Source organism: Protomyctophum parallelum (genome assembly GCF_964188405.1).
Source record: "Protomyctophum parallelum genome assembly, chromosome: 5".
Classification (NCBI taxonomy): Eukaryota; Metazoa; Chordata; class Actinopteri; order Myctophiformes; family Myctophidae; genus Protomyctophum; species Protomyctophum parallelum.
In genome coordinates, this window is record NC_139702.1 from 19,321,576 (window position 1) to 19,344,059 (window position 22,484).

General features: G+C 46.5%; 1 protein-coding gene across 2 annotated transcripts in view; it reads right to left on the bottom strand.

Annotated features, from left to right (window-relative positions):
• Nucleotides 1-22,484, bottom strand: part of fat1a (FAT atypical cadherin 1a) — a 91,407-nt gene that overhangs the window by 21,578 nt on the left and 47,345 nt on the right. For both annotated transcript variants that reach the window (XM_083765397.1, XM_083765396.1), the window contains exons 8-15: nt 15,456-15,731; nt 14,426-14,636; nt 9,229-13,284; nt 8,157-8,353; nt 7,703-7,856; nt 5,116-5,349; nt 1,716-2,105; nt 901-1,115 (exon numbers count right to left, since the gene is read on the bottom strand). In XM_083765397.1, coding sequence (XP_083621523.1) covers nt 901-1,115; nt 1,716-2,105; nt 5,116-5,349; nt 7,703-7,856; nt 8,157-8,353; nt 9,229-13,284; nt 14,426-14,636; nt 15,456-15,731 — 5,733 coding nt within the window. The remainder of the gene's footprint in view (nt 1-900; nt 1,116-1,715; nt 2,106-5,115; nt 5,350-7,702; nt 7,857-8,156; nt 8,354-9,228; nt 13,285-14,425; nt 14,637-15,455; nt 15,732-22,484) is intronic.

Consider the following 22,484-nt stretch of genomic DNA (forward strand, 5'->3'; position numbering starts at 1 on the left):
TGTGTGTGTGTGTGTGTGTGTGTGTGTGTGTGTGCACGAGGCGAGTGTGTGAGTGTCACTAAGGTGCGTAGAGGATAGCATGCAGAAACTCCAAGAGTGTGTAAATGTTGATATTATGGAGTTCTATTGCCTAACAAATTGGGGATCCTGTTTTCACACAGTTGCGAGGTGCTGAAATGTTCTGATACGAGGTCCATGTTCCAGTACATTTATTCTACACATGAACTGTACTGTACTTTGTGTGCAAAGTGGATTATTATTCGTAAAATAAAAATAAATATATAGATGTTTCAATGCTTATGTTTGAGCAATTTAGCTATTTAGAACTATTTATGGCAGTAAAGTACTTAGAATGTAGGAACATGTCGTTCCTAGAAACATCACGCCAGTGCCACCTGAGCACTAAGAAGAGGCAATGGAACATGTCACTGTGAACACATTCTCCCACAGATAATGAAGTCATTCAGATTATCGCCATGACAACCACCACGCACGCAAGGAAACCAACTCCTCCCCCCTACCCCAACCCCAACCCCCCCAATATGTCTCATTGCAATTCATGAGGGAATGTCGAAATTCATTTTAAACAAATGCCATACGATGTGATTCACGTGTTAACTTTACATGAATATGGTAATGGTAAAATATGGAAATTATGAAGCCTAACGTTGGGGCTTTGATATTTCACACAAGATAGTTCATTTACTATTGGTTTCACCATTGGCCTTCAGTTAAATCTGTCCGTTTACATTAATTGCAGGTCCCCAGAGAGCCCATAAAGAGCAAAACGGATGCTTAGAGAGCCTCCCAAAAAAAAGAAGTACGATTAAAAAAACCATTAACATATATTATGCATTATCCGTTTGAATTAAATGGTTACCCCCTTCTCTAATCTCTCACCATCAGCACGGCCTTTCCGGGTTCGGCGTCTTCGCCGACCACGGCGGTGTAGGTGGCCTGGCTGAACACGGGGCTGTTGTCGTTGACGTCCGTCACGTTGATGTTGATGGCGGCCATGTCGCTGAGCGGAGGAGAGCCGCCATCCGTGGCCTCCACGGTCAGGTAGTACTCGTGGGACGCCTCATAGTCCAGCGGCTCGATGACAAAGATGTCCCCTGGGAACGAGGGACGCGGGGAGAGAGAGGGAGGAAAAGGACAGGAAAGGAGACGGTGATGAGTACCACTGTCGCCGAGACGGAGCCAAGAGGGCCATCGTTGCACACAGGCAGGTTCTCAACGAGCATGTGCTACTCTATGAAACACTGCTGCACGCAGTCCAACATGCACCGTTTTTAAATGGTTTCAAATCAAACCAAGCTCGAGTGCAGCGTTTTATTGCCTGCGTCTGACCAATGACCACTTAAAAATCAGCCCATGTCCACATGATCTTCACAATTGGTCTAATACCAGACAGACATACAGTGACATAGTTTTATCTGATCAATATAAAAACTCCACTCCACTCCACTAAAATGGAAATGTGGTTTTCAACATCAGACAAACAACAAACAAACAAAAAAGAACACCACCAATTTAGAGTGCAAATCTTATGTCATTATTGCAGTTTATACAAAAATAATACATTCAAACATGTGAGAGCGTGTGAGAGAGAGAGAATCAGCAGTGAGTTGTACTCTACGGACATTCCACTACTGAATTATTGAATTATTCCCAGAATTCTTCAAAGAGCAAGAGAGGTAGACTCTCATACATACCGGTGTGTGTGTCCACGCTGAACCGCCCATGCTCGTTGCCACTGATGATGCTGTAGGCGATCTCTCCGTTGGCCTCCGTGTCGCGGCTGGCCGCCTGCACACGTAGCACCTGCGTCCCCGCGGCCACGTCCTCGGACACGGTGGCCGTGTACTCGCGGTGCTCGAACACGGGCGGGTTGTCGTTGATGTCCAGCACGGACACCGTCACGTGGCAGGCGGAGGAGAGGCGGCGGGGCGAGCCGCGGTCCGTCGCGCGGGCCCTCAGCTCGTACACGGCCTGCACCTCACGGTCCAGCGGGCGCTCCAGGCTCACCACGCCGCTGTGCTCGTTCACCGAGAAGTAGCCGTCGGCCGAGTCGTCCAGGGAATAAAATATGTCACCGTTTAGACCTGGGCCAGACGGATAGAAGACAGGATGTTGGATGGATTATTTTTTGCACATGCTAAAACACATTTTATTAAAATTAAGGAATAACATTTGCAGAATTTCCAAAAATAGCAGATCTACATGCTTACAACATGTTGCATCATGATGCATTGTGAGCTTGTGAATTGGCTATAGTCGCTATTAGTTGTTTGATTCATTGAAAGGCTTAACTGGTTATGGTTGAAATTAATGTTCCCTCAATTACGATACGATATGAGACTTGAACAATGTCCTGCTAGAAAGATTTCTGTTCCTCCCGGTCTACATTTTGAATGTCACTTTAAGTGCATAGAGACCACAGATCCCAGACTTGCAGTCAGAGCATCCATTTTCCGAAGCCTTCCCCATAAACAAGAGGGTGGAAAACATCTCAACCATGCCATCCTCATAACTCATCTCCGCCCACTAGCACACGCGGGTCCCCGACAACGAGACAAAGACGGATCGTAATAATAATCGTAATGCCTTTACTGCAGGTGGCCCCCTGTTTGGAAAATGCCATTATATTCCCATTTGTCAGGTAAGTGTCCCCTCCCTCTGTGATTCTCATTATGGCATTAGAGAGGCTGCTGGTGGGAGGCCCCTTTGTGCTCTTCCCAGCCCCGCTCTCATATCAGGCCACATTAAACACAGACAATAGCTAAATGGCGGTTAAGTGAATTGAATAGACTGAATTTCACTCCTGCCGTCGACCATTTCAAATGTCATAATGTCTCGAATCCAATTGACCACCACACACGGGGGACAAATTAACCAACGCCACGATGCAAATTGTGTCCTATCTTGAAGACTGAAGACCTACACTGCCTAATGTGGGTGTATCAACAGCACACTTGACTCACAACGACCTTCAGAGCCCTGCAGACTACTTTTTTTGTTTCCAAACGGCAGTGGTAAAATATATATCTTGTGTAGGATCCTACACACACAGAAGCAAAACTTGACATCAACAGAGACAACGAGGAGATCGGAGATCGATTAAAAGTTCAAAAGAGAGAAGGAACGTAACCTTGCAGAGGTTTTCTTTATTTCAGATCAAACGACACCAGCAGCACAGGGTTTTGTTTCTGCCTTTTTGGCTCACTCTGTGCCGACGAGACTTGTCTCCTCGGAGACTGAGGCGGTGCAAGGACAGGGGGCAAGTATCAAACGACGTCCCGTCAAATGGACGACAGAGGCCACGGTGCAGAACCGTGGCCGGAGCCAAGATCCACATTAGAAAGATGCCCAGTCAAACACTGACACCCGAGAGCTGAATGGAGAATGATGAGCTTCTATGCTGGACAAAAGGTTAATTATGTCCACAGTGTGACAATCAGCTGGAAGGCGAGCTGAATGACATGCTCAGTGTGGTCTGGGTTCTGGAATGGCTATTTCACTAGGAAGACCTGTGTGCGTGGTGTGTGTGTGCGTGCACACACGCGTGCGTGTGTCAGAGAGACAGAGATAGAGAGAGAGTGACAGACAGAGAGAGAGAGTGACAGACAGAGAGAGAGAGTGACAGACAGAGACAGAGAGAGACAGAGTGAGACAGAGAGAGACATAGTATAAAGCCCTCGCTTCTCAACTCTATACTCTGGCCCCGCCTCCCTATTTTCCTCATCCTGAATGCTTCAAATGGCAGGTGACTTTTAACCCATTCAGATCTGGGGTCGATTCTACAGCAGTTCTCACTTTTTAAGATTTTTCAAAAATGTTCAAAAATGGCACATGTGCAAGCACTTGCACATCTGCAATTGTTGGACAGCTAACGCAACAATCTAAACACTGTTCTCCAAGCTGGAACACCCTGCCCTGCTATTTGGAACAGCAAGTTCCCAAGATAAAGGCTTGAAAGGTTTCAACAACTGCCACCAATCGAATGTTGCAAGGGCCTCCACCTTTCCCATTAGCCCGTATTTTCGGAGGTTTGTTATTTCATGGCATTTTGCTCTCTCTCAGGTTATGTCTGCCGAGAGGCATGTGGCTTTCTGCTAGGGGTGAGGAGAAAATTGCCATCAGCGCAGTTAGAATTCAGCGCTTGAGGAGAAAAGAATTTCATTAGAGAGTAATGGAGCTTTTAATTTGAAGGGTTGATCATTCATGAAATTCCACATTTGTTATCCCCTGCCTCCTGCCGCAGAGTGCAAAGGGAGTGTAAAATGGGAAGGGTAATAAACTCACGTATTTTTTTCCGATTGTGAACTGTGACAAGTACCTGCCAAATACCCAGGATGCCAAACAACACTACCAAACGCTTTACCTTTCATTTCTATTGGCCCTGTTCCAGTCCAGGAAAAGATCTATAATCTATGGAAAAAAGTGCTTTAAGAACACTTTGTTACTACTCAATGGAAACCGGGCTTAGATGGTGTTGGGACAGCACTGCGCACTGCATCACAATCCATTCCCAGGCGTCACACCGTTTGGACACACCTATAGAGCAGTAGCCTCGGAAACCCAGACGTTTTTATTTCCAAAAAGAAGAAAAAAAAGTCTGGGGCAGAGTCCACTTCAATTCTGCATTCAGTAGCGCAAACGTCAATCACTCTCTGCTGATTTCTGATCGTCTGCACCTTTATAAAATTGACGCACACACGCACATTTATGGAATTTCTTAGATTTTTCGTTGATTTATTCATGAAATTACTGAAAAAAATCATAGAATTTAGTTTTTTATTCATGGGGGGGAAAAAGCTAAACATTTATGTCTTGCTTTATCGGGAGTGTTTTTTGAAAATGTTTTTGAAAAAAAAAAGAGTTCAAATGTAGGAAACAAAAATTAAAGGGACCCATAAAACTTGTTTGGGAACCAGTGCTATAGACGAACGGGGTGCATCCAGAAGCACACACAGTAAAATATTTTGTGAATAAACACACATTTTGTCTGTCCATGTCAGTAAGGGAAAGAAAACTATCCATGTCAGTAAGGGAAAGGAAAACAGCACAAGGTCGGAGAGGAATGGGCGTGCGCTGTGTATTGACCCTCCTCACCTGTGTCGACGTCGGTCGCCAGCAGCTTGGCCACGAACGTGCCGACCTCGGTGTTCTCGAACACGGTGACGGTGTAGGGGTCGGAGGAGAACTGCGGGGCGTTGTCGTTGACGTCCTCCAGCGCGATGTGGACGCTGGCCTCGCAGTGGCGCCCGCCTCCGTCTACCGCGCGCACCCTGAACCTGTACTCCTCCCTCTCCTCGCGGTCCAACGGCCGCAGGGTCTTCAGCTCGCCTGGGGGAGGAATCAGACAATGGTGAGACACGTGCGCACACACACGATCACGCGCACACACACGATCGATCGCACACACACACACACACGCGCGCGCGCAAACATAATGGTATGGTCTCCCACATACAACATGCTCTTTTGCAAGACATACACCAGCCAGGCAAACAGAACTAAATGAATGATACAATAAAGTAAAAACTATTGTGTAAATGACTACACGCATCCATTACTAAAACAGAATGTGTCCATTCGAATGCCGTAGAAAAAGTGTATACATTTGCTTGTGATTGCATGTGTGAAAGAGAGCGAGAGGCCTCAGATGCTGCAGAGCTTCTTGAAACTCCCTTGACTGCTTGCCAAGGAGTAAAAACACTTCACATCTGAGTCAACTAATGGCTTTCAGGAGAGAGAGAGAGAGAGAGAGAGAGAGAGAGAGAGAGAGAGAGAGAGAGAGAGATAATTAATTAATAAGTAATAGCGGGAAGGGAAGAGAGGATGGATCTCAGAGGGGTGGAGAGAGAGAGAGAGAAATGTGCTGAAGAACCTGGCAGTTGAGAGCATTTCGGAAGCGTCACGAGATGAGAGGCAGCCAACACTCAGCGTGGCCTCAGCGGAACACCTACGCTGCCCCTCAAGAGGTCCTTGTGCGCTGCTAATCCTGTTTGTCGGCACGGAACAAAACATACCGCCTCCCCCGTGCTCCCAGACCGCTACTGTAGCTGGCGCCGCTGCGAGGGACCTCAATATGGAGGCTGGCTCAAAGACAGCTGGATGGTCGCCTTGTCACCGTGGCATCTTCCCTCTGGATCAGGCAGCGAGGGCAGCGCTACGCGCCTGGACTTGGCCGTCACAAAAGAGGCCTTTGTGCTGTAGCAGTGCGGTACAGCAGTTCCTTTCTCTGTCCCCATTTGGTTGCCAGTGTAGGTTTTGTTTTTTGTCATCTACCATGTTTTGATGTCCTGTTGTTTATTTTCAAGTTCGGTTTGATGCTGATTAACTGGCATTGGGTTTTTAACTGACATCCCTTGGCGGATTTTAACATTTGTAAAAGAATAAATAAAAAAAAATGAAGATTTAACAGATGGTTGTAGTGTCTTGTTCCAGGGGCTCCCGAATGTAATTTAGTTTCAGGCCAGGACAATATTGGCCATAAATTCAGTACGAGTGAGCAACTCTGCCTTTTTTTTTACGGACGCTGTAGCTCTTTCGTTAACTCCTGCAGGAACACTCTTGGCAGACTTGAAAATAAATAATAAACAAAACATAATGCCAACTCGGTGCTAGTAAAAGTCTCTCTTTTTCCTCCTCCAGAGTTGATGTCGATGCATAATAAAGAGCACGCACACACACACACACACACACACACACACACACACACACACACACACACACACACACACACACACACACACACACACACACACACACACACACACACACACACACACAAACACACACACACACACACCCACCCACCCTAGGCAAGCTAGGAAAGTACACACACCAACATTTTGGAAGGGAGGGGAGTGGGAGATTACAAAGTCAAGTGGGCAGAATTCATGCCTGCTGACATGTCCTTCGGAGGATTAGGCTTTTGTTGGTGCACGGCTTTGAGGTGGAAGCTGTTGAAAGATGCCAACAGGATTCCAAGAGACAATTCGCCCCCGAAACCATTTGTTTCCATCATTCAAGTCTTTGCAAAGCTAAGACAATAGAAAATGTATGTAATGTGTACAGTGTGTGCACGTCTCTTTGCATAATACGACATGCTACTTATTCAACAGCGCAAACCACGGCCATTGATATAGAAAGAGTTGCATCAGTGAGGGGTCAGAAACACTACAGGCCAAATGTTTTTCTCTGAGCACACTGAAACTAATTCCAAATAAAATCTAAGTTTGTGTGGCAATAAATGATTTAATGTTGAACATTATTATGTAAAATATGCAGTGGATGGAGATGACACAACTTTCTGTGTCTAAATAGCTCTGGCGCCGATGTGCTTGAACAAGACTAGATTAAAAACACTTTGTACAGGAGGGCAGCCATTAAATAGCTCTAGAGAGAGAGAGAGAGAGAGAGAAGCAACTGGGCCTACACACAGTGATGAGCGTAGCAGGCAAAATGGCAGATGAATGAAGCATGGTAAAAAAAAAGATATAATAATCTACACACAAATGAATACAACATAACATAAACATGAATGGACACAGACTGACAGTCAGATACACCCCATACACAGGCATATACAAACCTCCAAACAGTCAAATCCAGAGTGTTCAGTTAAGAGTGTAAAATCTTACCCATAAGGGTACTACTAACTACACCCCTGCACCAATGCATATACACGCACCTGTGTCATGGTCGATTAAGAACAGCTCCGCGCCATCTCCCAGGAGCTCAAAGGAGATCTGGGAATTGGAGCGGATGTCTGCGTCTGTGGCAGACACCTGCAGGACGAGCCTGCCAGCCGAGGAGTCCTCTGGGACGCTCCCACTGTACAGAGACTGTAGGGGGGGGGGGGTAAGGGTGAAGTTGAAATGGATGGATGTATTCATACGGAAACGCATACAAGACATGGGTAACAAACTGTGCGACTATCACCGCTCACTAAGTGCACTTAATCATTAATGCAGCCCCACAATCCTCAGTCGACCGGTGGCCTCTCTTTAAAACGTGTAATTTACCTCCTCTGTGACCCGGCAAATCCCCCTCCCATCTCTCTTTAGTATGCCTGCCCTCTCCCTCACGTCCTTGTAAATGGCAACCGCCCAAAGGTGACACATTTCATGGTCATTTGCCCTCACCTTCTCGCACACGGGGCTGTTGTCGTTGGCGTCCAGAACTTTGACCTCGACGGTGGCCCTGGCGGCAAAGATACCGTCTGTGGCGGTGATGTTCAGGAGGTAATTGTCCCTCTCCTCACGGTCCAAGGGCTTTCTGACAGACACCTTCCACTCGTTTTGGACGTGCTCGATGGCAAATTGCCCCAGTGGATCCCCTCCTGTTTCAGAGAGTCAAAAGGGAGACGGGAGGCAAACTTTAGTAATACAAATGAGAAGGGGAATGAGTACAGAATAGAACCTTATAGAACTCAGAACAACAACAACACATGCATTGCTTTTAAATAGTACTCCATTTGCTAGCTTGTTTGTGTATAGTTTTGCAGTAATACCAAGACCAAAAGCTGAGTTTTTCCAGCAGTGTTTTCATTCTATTAACTATTACAAAAACTGATTAACCTAATTACACCTAAATAGTTATTGGTATAATTCATTATTTATTCTTTTAAACATTTGTAAGAAAATCACAGGGAAGTTGTACACAAGCTTATGAGAGAGCTGGCAGATATTAAGCACTGTTATTCACACCTGCTAATTAGCACCAAAGGAGTTTTTATTTTATTCCCTGGTCAATTTCCATAGGATTTCTCAGATAATTCATCATCTCTGCTTTTTCTTTATTTGGATACAGCCTTGGTACATTAGTGGAAGCTTCTCACAGATGAAAGGACCAAAACAAATAGCAGATATTATCATCACATTAAGTGGCCTAAACAGATAATCCCCTTTAACCTATTTTGGGCGGGAACCCCTTTTGGTGTTAGCATTATGTTATGCTTTAGCTATTGAAAATAGCAGATCTACAAGCTCATAGCGCGACCACTAGGTCGGCTATTTTTGAAAAATCGAAGAACGACTGACATAGAAACATAGCTTTTTCAGAAAACTGTCAGGATGTAGAAGATGTAGAAGACAGGTCAAAATGGGTTAAGGCGGTGCTTTGTCGAATTTCGAATTGTTTCACAAATAAGCAGTGTAGGGTGAACTCTTTGAGCCGTATAATGAGATGGCTGGAATCAAATAATGAAATGCCCACCTGTGATGAAGTAGCTGACTTGTTTGTTGATATCCTCTGAGTCCGCGTCTGTGGTGCTCAGGATAGCGATGACGCCACTCGGAGGGTCATCCTCGCTCACCGTGCCTTTGTAGATCTCAGCTGTAAAGCGAGGCGGATTGTCATTCACGTCGGCAACTGTCACTTCCACCGCGGTGCTAGTCACGTGCTGGGTTTTGTCGCCCCGATCTGTGGCCAGAATGGCGACGGTATACTTTTCCGTCCTCTCGCGGTCCAGCTCCATCAAGGTGGTCACCCATCCCGTCTCGCTGTTGATGGCGAACAGCTCGGCGATCTCCCGAGAGGTCTGCTGGGGGTCCAGGCTGTAGACCACCTGGCTGTTGGTGCCGGAATCCTGATCGGTGGCTTTGACCTGGATCACCGACGTGCCGCCGGGAAGGTTCTCCGCCACGACCGCCTCGTAGGGGTCAGACTCAAAGACGGGCTTGTTGTCGTTGAGGTCTTTCACCTGGACGTTTACGTGCGTGGACGCCACAACCTCATAGTTCTCGTGCTGGGTCTGGGCGAGCAGGGTGAGCTGGTACCATTTTGTGGTCTCGTGGTCGAGGCTCTTCTCTAGTTTCAGAGCCCCAGAGTCTCTGTCCACGACAAACACCTGGTCCTCGTTGCTCTCGGGCGTGTTGCCGTTGACGAGGCTGTACACCACAGGCTGCTCACTCTCTGCTTGGATGACGTCGATCTCTGTGCCGATGGGCAGGTCTTCAGCAATTGTGAAGCGATAATGAGGTTCAGTGAATTTGGGAACCGGCACCTCTGGGGCCACGATTCTAATGTAAACCTGAACAACGGATTGTTTAACTGGGTTCCCTGCATCCTTTGCTCTGACATAGAAAGCATAGAGCTCATTTTCAAGTCCAATAAGGCTCTCTTTAGTAACAATAACCCCAGAGGTAGGATGAATTTCAAAGTTTTCTTCTACATTTTCAACATCCGCCTCAATGGTGAAGGTGATGTCTGCATTGCTTCCCTCATCCATGTCTGAAGCAGTGATTTTGATCACAGATGTGCCTCGCGGGACGTCCGTCGCAATGGTGGCTTTGTACTCGACCGCCCTGAACTGTGGGGCGTTGTCGTTGACATCTGTTAGAATTACATTGATAATGCAAAAGCCCACCTTTCCGCCACCATCTTTTACTATGAGACTAATTGGGATGACCTTCTCAATGGCATTCTCACGATCAAGACTCTCCAGAGTGAAAATTTCACCATTTTCATTGACAGAGAACTTGTCTCGTGCAAATTCATTAACAATGCGATACGTCAGCTGCCCATACACGCCTTCGTCATCGTCTGTCGCTTTGGCCTCGGCCACTAACGTACCGACAGGAGAGTTCTCCACAAGCTCTACCACGTAGTCCACTTGAGGGAAGCTGGGGCTGTGGAAGTTGGCGCCGATGACCGTCACTTTGACGAGCGCAGAGCTCCTGAACACGCCGTCTGACACCGACACGTTGAGGTCGTACGAGGGCTGCATGTTAGGCCTGCGGTGGTTGGAGACGGCAATGGCGCCGGCATGTTTGTCCATGGCAAAGTTCTGGTCCTCGTTGCCGGAGACAATGGAGAACTCCAGCTTCTCTGCGTCCGAGCTGTCTGCGTCGGACGCCTGGACTTGTGTGATGAAGTGACCACGAGGAGCAAGCTCACTGATAGTAGCCTCATAAAGTGGCTCGGTGAAAACTGGCGCATTGTCATTCAGGTCGGTGACGTCTACGGTCAGGATAACTTCGGATGACAGGGCAGGAACCCCTCCGTCTACAGCACGGACCCTCAGCTTATGTTGCAGGGTCTCCTCATGATCAAGCACCCGTGCCGTCGAGATGATTCCTGTGTTGCGGTCAATGCTGAAATAGTCTGAACTCACTAACTGATAGAAGACCTCCTGGTTGTTCCCAGTATCGGAGTCTTTGGCGGCTACCTGCAAAACTGAGGTGCCAATGACAGAGGCCTCTGAAATGCTGGCATTGTACATTTTGGACAGAAAAACAGGGGAATTGTCATTCACGTCTTCCAGGATGATATCGACAAACACTTCAGAGTGTGCTCCAGTTAGGGAGTCAGTGGCTCTTACGTTCAACTTGTAGGCTGGGTGGGTCTCGAAGTCTAGAGGCTGGATCACGTGTATAACACCAGTGTTGAAGTCAATGGAGAACTGTTTAAAGGGGTCACCTTCAGAGATGGTGTACACTATGCGAGGGCCTTCAGAGTCATTGGCCTGGACATGAACTACTGGTGTGTGTAATTGGATGTTCTCTGGGATTTCAATACTATAGAACGGCTTCTCAAACACGGGTGTGGCTTTGTTCACCACAGTTATGGGCACCTCTACTTCAGCAGAGAGAGCTGGATCTCCACCATCTCTCGCTACGACGATCACAACAAAGTCAGTGTTGAGGGACTCTTTCTCAAATTTCTTTTTGAGTGTGATTTCGCCAGAAGGGCTGACCTGGAAGAACTCCTGGTGTTCTTTTAAGTGATAGTGGATGTCTGCATTCAGACCTGCATCTTTGTCAATGGCTGTGACCTGACGGATGACCTGGCCTTCCTCTGCATCCATTTGCACCAGTGCATGATAGGGTAGATTCACATACATGGGCACATTGTCATTCACATCCTCCACAATCACTGTGACTAGTACATGAGCGACCTCTGCTGTTCGGTCCTCCCGCGTGACTTCGACGACTATATCAAATGTGTCCTGCACCTCACGGTCAAATGGGATTCCGGCAGCAGAGAGAACCCCAGAGGTGCGGCTGATTTCAAATCTCCTGTCCGGGTTCAAAATGGTGTAGAACAGGGGCTCGTTGACTTGGTTGCCAACAGCAGCGATAACTGCTAGCGTTGTCTTCTCCGAAGAGTTCTCTGGAACGTAGGCCTTGTAGGACTCTCTGGTGAACTTCATCCTACTCTCTCTGTTCTCTTTGACGTTTATCTTCACCATGGCTGTGTTGGAAAACCTGCCATCTGAAACCCGGATTTTCAGCTCATATCTGCTCCTAAGATGCGTGACGTTCTGAATGGTAATCATCCCTGTGGTGGGATCCATTTTGAACTTGTCTCCAATGTTACCCTCTGAGATGGAGAAGAATAGCTTAGAGTTGGGTCCGGAGTCTGAGTCGGTGGCATTAACTCGGAAGACCTCCACACCTTTGTAGGTGGGCACAATGACACTGGTTTCATATACCTCTTGGCTAAACAGAGGCGCACAGTCGTTGATGTCAATGACATTGATGGTAACATTGGCGGCCGTCTCAGAAAACAGGCGTGGCATCCCCAGGTCATGAACCTGCACTGTGAAACGGAAAACACTCCTCTGCTCATAGTCCAAAGACGTTGTGGACCGGATGGCTCCCGTGCTGGAGTCGATGGCAAAGTAGTTGTGAGCGAAAGGCTCCACGATCTGGTACACCAGCATGGCGTTGCGGGCACCATCGGCATCAGAGGCACGGATGACGAGCGGGGTGTTGTCGAGGGTCAAGACAACACTGTTGACGGGGGCCAACTCACTGATCCTGCCCATGTACTCCTTCTGGAGAAAGACCGGGGCATTGTCGTTCTCGTCTTTGAGATGAACCAGCAGAGTGGCATTGCTGGACAACCCGGCCATGTTAGTCCCCTGTACAATCAGCCTATAGTCAGGAGTGGTTTCATAGTCCAATGTTCTCTGGGTTACAACCACTCCAGAGTTGGGGTTAATGTCAAATGCATTGTCAGTGTTTCCGCCTTTAATTTGATAGAAGACCGATGACTGGCTGACGGCTGTTACCAAGCTTACGAAGCTTCCAGGGTGGACCAATTCGCTGACCTCCGCAGACGACTCCTTTTCTGTGAACCTGGGAGCGGCGTTGTCTGAAACGGTGACGGCCATGTGCACGGTGGCTGTGGCCGACAGAGGAGGTGTTCCTTTATCTGATGCTTTCACAATGAGCTCAAACTGGCTGTTGCTGCTTCGGTCCAGCTCTTTGGCAACCATGATCGTCCCCAGCACCGGTTCTATGGCGAATGAGTTAGCAACATTTCCTGTCAGGCAGATTGGGGGAGGGGGAGAGAGAAAAATATATATTAAATTTTATTTTATTTACAAAAAAAGTACGTGGTGTCCGCCTGGATTCATGTGAAGTGTGAAACAATTAGTAAATGAAACACACCAGAAGCACAAAACCGTTCCCCGTTGCCTGCGATAACCATTTGTAAAGATTGTGGAAGCTGCAGTTATCCAAATATAATCAAATGCTTCTTTAAGTTCTTTCCCATTCAACTTTAGGCTAATACTCTGCAATATGCCACGTTGCATTATGGGCCAGTCCACCCTAGCGTTAAATCAAAGACTTGCACCAAAGGAAAAGGAACTTATAATTCAATTAGCTCGAGTCATCTCAACTATCTGAAAAATGTATGTCCTCAAACAAAGAGCCCAGCTAATAGTCTCATGTATCTCTCTCCCATAACACAGCTTATTGGCAGAGAAAACAATGGTGGGAAATTCTGCAGAGGGTATATGCCGCACTCCCACGTACTTGGAAATCCTCTGACAAAGTTCTCTACAGCCTCTCACTCCCTCTGAAGTATGCCATTCATGAGCCAGCGAGGCTCAGTGGGCACAATAGTTCAAGATGACTCGCATACATGTTTTTTCCATTCGTCTGCATTGAAAGCACTTCGCTAAGAACACTTTCACGCATAGTGCTTTAACCCATTCTGACCGGGCACCCATTTTGGTGTTGGCATCATGTTATGCTTTAGCTATTGAAAAATAGCAGATCTACAAGCTCATATCGCGCCACCGAGTGGCGCGATACGAGCTTGTAGGTCTGCGATTTTTGAAAAATCGAAGAACGACTGACATTTTTAGAATCTGATCTCAGGTCAGAATGGGTTCATCAGACCAGTGTGTGTCCAGTGGAAACCTCGTATGAATCTGATCTCAGGTCAGAATGGGTTAATGTGGTGTCGGATCTACGGTCTATACAAGTTTGGAAGAGCCTTATGAACACCTTATTATGTCAGATAATAGCCCTGAAAGCGAGAAGCGATTTATATGGCAGATAGATAATAAATCACCACCATCAATCTTCCAGCCATAAAGCATGTGAATGTGACAACCATGTAACAACGCATCATCAAACTGCAGGCTACAGAAGAAAGTTATAGGGTCATTTACCTGACTCGATGCTGTAGACAATCTCAGCATTCTGGCCCTTGTCTTTGTCCAGCGCAGTCACCTGCAGTACGGCTGAGCCTATAGCAGCTGACTCAAACACACGGCCAGAATACGGAGAACCAATAAAGGAGGGAGTGTTGTCGTTGGTGTCCTCCACGTTGACAATGACTCGCACCAGGTTCCTCTTGACGGGGATGTCCTGGTCACGCACCTGGGGGGCGAGAACAGATTGAGAGGTGAAAGGTCAGAGTGAGGGAGCAGTGATGGTTTTGTTGACTAAAACTATGACAAAAACTTGTTCGTCAACAAGTTTTTCCGTTTTTGTCTGACAAAAACGGAGACTAAATATATTGACAATTTCGTCAACAAATAAAAACTAGACTAAAATGTTAGGGAGGAACCAGTGGAGAAGTGATCATGTTATGTTTGGTTGCGCTTGGGTCTCAAAAATAGCAGATCTATACAAGCTCACAATGCAATTAAGGCCCACCGAAATTACATTTTAGTCGTCTAAAACTTAATTTCATTTCAGATGACTAAAATACGACTAAAACTAAATGGAATTTTATTCAAGAGATCAGATGTCAAAATCAATAGTGTGAGAAAGAAAGACAAAATGTTGATCATAAAATGTAGATATAATTTACACACAGCTGAAAGCTGTCACTGTCCATATTGTATACTTGTATATTATTTATGTGTTGGGTGAAATAATCAAGTCGTCTGAGTCGTCGTCGTTCAACAGACAATTAATTAATCATATAAGTAGTTTAGTAATGTAGCATGTCAGCATTTCTAATCACATGCTATTTGAAATGTCACCAAATGTGAATTATTGACTCTTTGTTCCATATCTTACAAGAAGGAAAGACGTCTGGGTTATCACATCAAGCACATTCAAGACATGTGTACCATCTATCATCATGTTGTACTTTACGACAATTTAGAGCATAATTTAATTTAATAATCCAAAAGGTAATCAAATTAATAATGTACACATGAGTTGCAGCCATAATTGAATGATCCGTACCATGACAGTGAGAGTGTGGCGACGCATAGTCTCGTGGTCCAGTTTCTCGGAGGTGTACAGAATGCCCGTTCCCGGGTCCAGTCGGAACTTCCTCAGACTGAACGGGTCAGTGCTGCTCAGGAGGGTGTAGGTCATCTTGTTCTTCTCGTCTTGGTCCGTCGCGCTGATCTGTAGGACCTCGCTGTCAGGCAGGGTGTCCTCCGGGACGCTCACCTCATACCTGGGCTCGGAGAACTCCGGCCGGTGGTTGTTGGTGTCTATGACGCGGATAAGCACCTAAAAAAAAGGAGGAAAAAAGGGGGTGATTATTAATGATCAAAACTGCAACGTCATCAAAACAAAGTCCGCAACCAATAGAAATGGAAAGATGCAAGAAAACAAATGAGTCATTTTGTGCAGGTGAGATGATAAACAGCTCCCCGAGGGGTTCTGGAAGGTATCACACCTCACACAAAAACATGAATGGCCATGCATGAAACTAGCACGCAAATTAATTTATCAGTCATCACACATCCTATTTATCCACTATCTTTTCTTCACCACTTAATAGGTGTGTTTGCAGTTGTGTCCACAGTATTATTGGACAGTTCAGCCAAATTATAAGCTGAGGGTTATTAATTTCCTTCTATTATAGTAGCAAGTGTTATAATGGACATGAAGTGATAATCAGCCTATTTTGTATTTATTTATTTATGTTGCTTCTGTTGCATGACAGCCTGGTGGGAAAATGTATTAACAAGCAGAACATTTTGAAATGTGTGCTCGTAGCTGTGTTGAACGGCCTGTCCCTGGCTGCTTCCCCATCACCTCTGATCAAATGACTTTTTGAAATAATATAATGTGAAAATAAACTAATTATATCACATTTGAAATTACAGCACATTTTATGTACTGCTAATCCATTGTACATGCAAAGACATGAATGTGCGCACGCACACGGCATGCACACACACACACACACACACACACACACACACACACACACACACACACACACACACACACACAAACACACACGCACACGCACGCACGCACACGCACACACACTTCCGCCTCTTGCAACCCTGCGGTTCACCCTCCCCGGTAATGAGCAGTCATGTGTAGATCTAGTAGAAATCGATGCATATAATGGCAAAAGCAATATTGTAAGCACATGGTCACTTGCCACTGCCAACAACGAAAGCAAGAAATCAATGTTGGCTAACCCTGATACATTCCAGATGAATTGAAGGGAGGCCCGCATGCAGGTGCCTCGCTTTGCTAAGTGACATGACAGCCATATCAGCTGCCAGTCATGTAAGGAATAAATAGGTGTTGTTCCGCAATCGTCCTAAATTACATTCCTGTCCGCTTTGAGCTGTGCAGTACTGGTATTGCAGTTTTAAGACACTGCTGGAAGATGTCTTCAATGCTATGCATACTGAGGTATAGCATAGGTATATTGTATATATAGGTATTATAGGTATATTGTATACATATGGTATATTGTATACTTCAATGCTATGTATACTGAGGTGTGTGACAGGTGACGGCACTGACATAAGTTGTCGGCAATGGGAAATTAACACAAAGTGCATCCGAAATAGACCAAAGCCTAAAAGTGCTTTCAGAATGTTCGGTTGTGCAACACATAGTAGTTTCAGGGTATACTGCAGGTTATAGTCCACTTCAGCCTGGTTTACACTTGGTTGTACATTGTGTATTCTTGCATAGAAATTATCTGATCTACAATCTCACAACATGTCACAGCATGACGCACTGTGAGCTTGTAGATATGCTAACTTGTTCATGTCTAAATCAAACATTGCAAACTCAACCACGGCTCAAACCCTTCATATTGACAAGACAACTTGTCCCTATATGTCCCCTGAACAAATATTCACCAAAAGCAAATAAAACCATGCCAAGACTGCAGTCGGGGCTTTACTTCCCCCCCCCTGCACCACAACAAAGCCTGGTATGCTCCACCTCGTCCTGTAAAACTGTAAAAAAAGAGAATTCCTCCGGGGGCATGTTTTATCAACACCAGCCACTCGTCTAGTGGACTTCCGACGGAGGATTATGGGGGAATCTCGCTGGAATGCCACGTCTGTGTCCCAGACCGGCGATGGGGCTTCAACCGTGGCCAAGCCCGGGGAACAAAGGGATCAGGGAAGATTAGAGGCACCTGCATGCCAGACAGCAGGGGGTGATGGTGTCCCACGTTCATAGCTAGCCGGGGAGCCGAGACACAGAGGCCGAGGTAAATGGGTTAGTTGGGAGAAGGAAGGGAATAGCTCTAAAGCGAAATGGCAGAGTAGCCAATACTGCACACACTGCTGAGGGAGTAGGATGAGGTACGGAATGTAAGCCTGACCATACACTGCAAAATGCACAGCAAAATCCTTTGCTTAAAGTCAAATTAATACTCAGGAATTTACAGTCTGTAGCATTGTGTTGACCGGGATGGAAGAATGCAGGAATGTAAATGCTATAGCAGTGGTTCTCAACCATTTATGGAAAATCTTTTAAGTGTTTGCTATCAGAGTAGAGCCTGTTTATTTTAATGATCAATTAATCGTGTTCCGGCTTGGATCAATGGAACTAACGTACATAGTCAAATTTAAGTTACTACTTGTCGGTATCGCAATGAAACAAAAATCACACCCATGTGAAGTGAGGGGCGCAGTGAGGGCAATATTTATATCAGCCAGATGATGTCTTACGTTGTCATTTATGGCCCTAAACAAGTTAAAGTCCATAGACTTGGCTGGCAAATAATTACCTCAAAATTACATATTTGTTTTTAGACTTGATTGGCAAAAAGTACACCATAAATACCCTAAACAACAACAAACATGGTATGTTTTTATTAGGCGATAAACAAACATTAAAAGTCCATAGACTGGGCTGCCACATGATGTAATTTCAGAAAGCCATGCATCGGGGAGGGGCTAGCCTCCCTCCAAAAATACCATAACATTTACATTATAATTATTATACTATTATTAGTTACTTAGTGTTAGCCAATGATTTGGGGAAATGGGTAACCACTTGTAATTCCCTCGCAGTGCTATATGGTACTTGGGGTAGCATGGAACAGAGACAGGATGAGATGACAACTATCTGGTCCGCCAGCAGCCCTGTGGTGTATCAGAGGTGACGACCGGTTGTTTTTTGTTCAGTCGTTGGTGGAGCGCTGTGGGTAGCCTGGTTCACAGACAAATATAGACTGGATGTGACAGGAGCGATAAGGCTGACAATCTGCTGTGTGCTGTGATGTTGGCAATACCGCCACTCCTCACAGATGCCACCTAACTAGTAGGGAGGGGAGGGGGGTCGGTGTGTGTGCGTGTGTGTATAGGACTGCTAGGCCAATAGGCAGGGTTACAGAGGCTACCAGCCTGCTCATATGGAATATGCGGCAATACGTGTCATGCTTATGTAGAAGAAAAGCTATGTTAAAAAAAGACCTGGGTGCTTCCACTTGTCTGAAGAAATGAGGAACTGTACACCCTTTGAAATGGGGCTACGCCAGGCCGTCTGGTGTGTGCTGGCATGGTGTGTGTTAACATCATGTGTTTGTGTGTGCTTGTCCGTGTGAGTGGTGATCCTAGTGTGTGTGTGTGTGTGTGTGTGTGTGTGTGTGTGTGTGTGTGTGTGTCAGTGGGCTGACATTCTATCTCATTCCAAGCATCTCGTCTCATGTCATGCCAGATGCCATGCTGTGGACCCCTAGGCGCCTTACAATGCACCTTGCACACGCAGACGCACACACACACACACACACACACACACACACACACACACACACACACACACACACACACACACACACACACACACACACACACACACACACAAAACAGTATATACAGATACAAACATACACTGACACAAATACACAAACACACACAAATCTCCATACTAGTACCAGCCAAAGTGGCTATTTGGTGTCAATCTGGCAAGCGCCAGATAGCATGTCGTTTGAAAGAAAAGCCATTCACAAGGTAGCATGGCAGGCCCTGATAGCGGAAAAGGGATGAAGCCTGGTCACTGGCAGGCACACACACACACACACACACACACACACACACGCTCACGCACACACAGCTGTCCAGTGTGTACCGTGCCGTGGGGCCTCACCTCTCATTGTAGAAAAGGAGGCTTAGCCAGAGTTCAAAGGAACCCTACAAAACATCATGAAGCAGCAGACAAGCTGACTTTTGTCCGTGTGAGAGATACGCAGGGAGTACCAGACAAAGAAGCTGCCCCCCAGCTTGTTCTGCTTTATAATATACTAATATTCTATTTATAATTTACATTTTGGGAACCGTGTGCTTAGCTGACCGGATTCCCAAGGGCCCGATAGGCCCCCTCCTGTTTTCTCTCTACACTAAATATCTTCGCCGAAAATTGTCAATCTACAAGCAACGCCAAATGTTCCCCTCAGTATTGGGATAGGGTCCAAGTGGTTAAAAATATATAATATATCCATGAGATATATACTGTATACCGGTATTTAGAACGAATGACTGCAGCCGCTCCATTGAGTTCAATGGACAGACGGTGCCATCTTGCAAGGTTTTCAGCGATTACTTTCAATGGTGTGTTCTCTTTCTACATAGGCCCCAAAATTTGTATGAATCATCTCACGATTCCCAATCGCGGATGTCCTAAAGTGACTCCATGCAATGAAACGGTTTAGTCTTCACTATGTTAGCTGTCTTTCCTCGCGGAGCACCGGACCAGAGTGGGATGATGGAGACTGACATGTGACAGATGGCGATACTGATGGGAGAAAACTGCTCGGGGGGGAGAGACCAAAACAGACTGGGGGGGAGAGAGAGAGAAAGAGAGAGAGAGACAGAGACAGAGACAGAGACAGAGACAGAGACAGAGAGACAGAGAGACAGAGAGAGAGAGAGAGAGAGAGAGAGAGAGAGAGAGAGAGAGAGAGAGAGAGAGAGAGAGAGAGAGAGAGCAAAGAGAGAGAGAGAGAGAGAGAGAGCAAAGATAGGGAATAGAGAAGAGATAAACCGAAGGTTTTAAAAGAAAAAAAGACACTGGAGCCAAGGAGAGAAAAACACATGAAAGGAAGGAAGAGGAGATAAGGAGACAGAGATAGAGCGAGACAGCCGAGTACAACACTGTCAGAGGGGAAGAAAGTACAGCGGGCATGAGTCAATATTGGTGAGTGAGGTTGGGGAGGGTTTGACAGACAGAGGGAGAATGAGATAGAGATAGAGATAGAGGGAGAGAGAGAGAGAGAGAGAGAGAGAGAGAGAGAGAGAGAGAGAGAGAGAGAGAGAGAGAGAGAGAGAAAAGAGAGCGAGAAGTGCTGTGTTGTGGATTTGAGATAAAACAGCAGACGTGAGGAAAGGAGAGGCAGATTGTGGGCAGAACAGTTTGCAGGGCCTCCTGCGGGGCGAGAGTGAGAGAGAGAGAGAGAGGGAAGAGGGGAATGAGAGGTATAGAGAAGACAAACGGAGAAAGAGAGGGATACAGATTGAGGAAGAAAAGTAGCACAAGAGAGATAGGCAGCACGAGGAAAAAAAAGAGACAGACAAGAGAGAGAGAGGGGGGCGGGGGGGGGGGGGGTCTGTGTTTAAGGCCAAGGCTGCCAGGTTGGCAGTGCTCCTTGTCGGCGTGTTGTGTTGGAATGCTGAGCCCCTGGACTGGATCAGCTGATCCCTCAGACGTCTTCCTGGAGCCATGGTGGACCACACGGACCACCCAGCACAGCCAACAACCTCCAACGGACAAGACTAACCAGACCGTAAACCATTTAAACCCCCCAGACTTATATTTATATTATATCATTATTCTGTACTTGGGCTGCTCATTTTCTCTCTACACCAAATTTCTTGCCAAAGATAGCTGGCAAATATAGCTCCCCCAATGGGTATTATAGGGGGGGGGGGGGGTTTGGAAGAAGAGGGGTCACTTTTAAATCTAGGAAATCTTAGAAAGTATCTGCAATCTGTACTGTACGTGACAGACAAGCACGACACATGGGGGCTTTCACAGTACCCAGCCCGGTGCCATGCAAGAGAGGATGCCATCGCACGCGCACGCGCGCACACACACACACACACACACACACACACACACACACACACACACACACACACACACACACACACACACACACACACACACACACACACACACACACACACACACACACACACACACACACACACACACACACACACACACACACCTTCCCTGCCAGGTGACAGATTCTGGGCACATGCAGGACACTGGCACCGAGCACTGGTACACGTTCCCAACACAGGATTAACAACAGTAGGCTGTTCATGTTCAAAGGTTTTCGTTCCAACGACTGGGGCGACTGTGGCTCAGGAGGTAGAGCAGGTCGTCCAATGATCCATGGGTCGGCGGTTCGAATCCCGGCTCCTCCTGTCTACATGTCGAAGTGTCCTTGGGCAAGACTCTGAACCCCAAATTGCTCCCGATGTGCTGGTTGGTACCTTGCATGGCTTCCGCCGCAATCGGTGTATGAATGGGTGAATGTAATGCACAATCTATGTAAAGCGCCTTGGATAAAGGCGCTATATAAATGCACCATTTACCATTTTTTTATTTGCCAACCACCCCCCCTCCCCTCCCCCCACACCGAAAAACAGAATTATTGTAAACCAATGCAATGCCGTGGCCAGGCCTAACGAGAAAATAAAGAGAGAATGCACAGCTTCTGCAAGCTATGAAAGGCTGAGCATCAGAAATGAAGAAAGGGTTAGAGGGACGGAGAGAAGTAAGGAGAAGGGGGGGGGGGGGGGGGGACAGAATGCATTCCAGGCAGAGGGGGAAATAGGCCAGCCAGTCTGGCAGTGCAGCCTGCACATGACTTTGATTTGAGGAATAGATAAGTCAGACTTTCACGAGGTGTGCCGTGTGTGTTGGTGGAAATCTAAACTGTGTAAAGTCCAGGCTCTGTGAAACTCTGCAGTACTACAAAAGGTGAAACAGCATCCTATTAGTAAACCACACGCAAGTGCACACACAGCAGAATCTCTGTATATT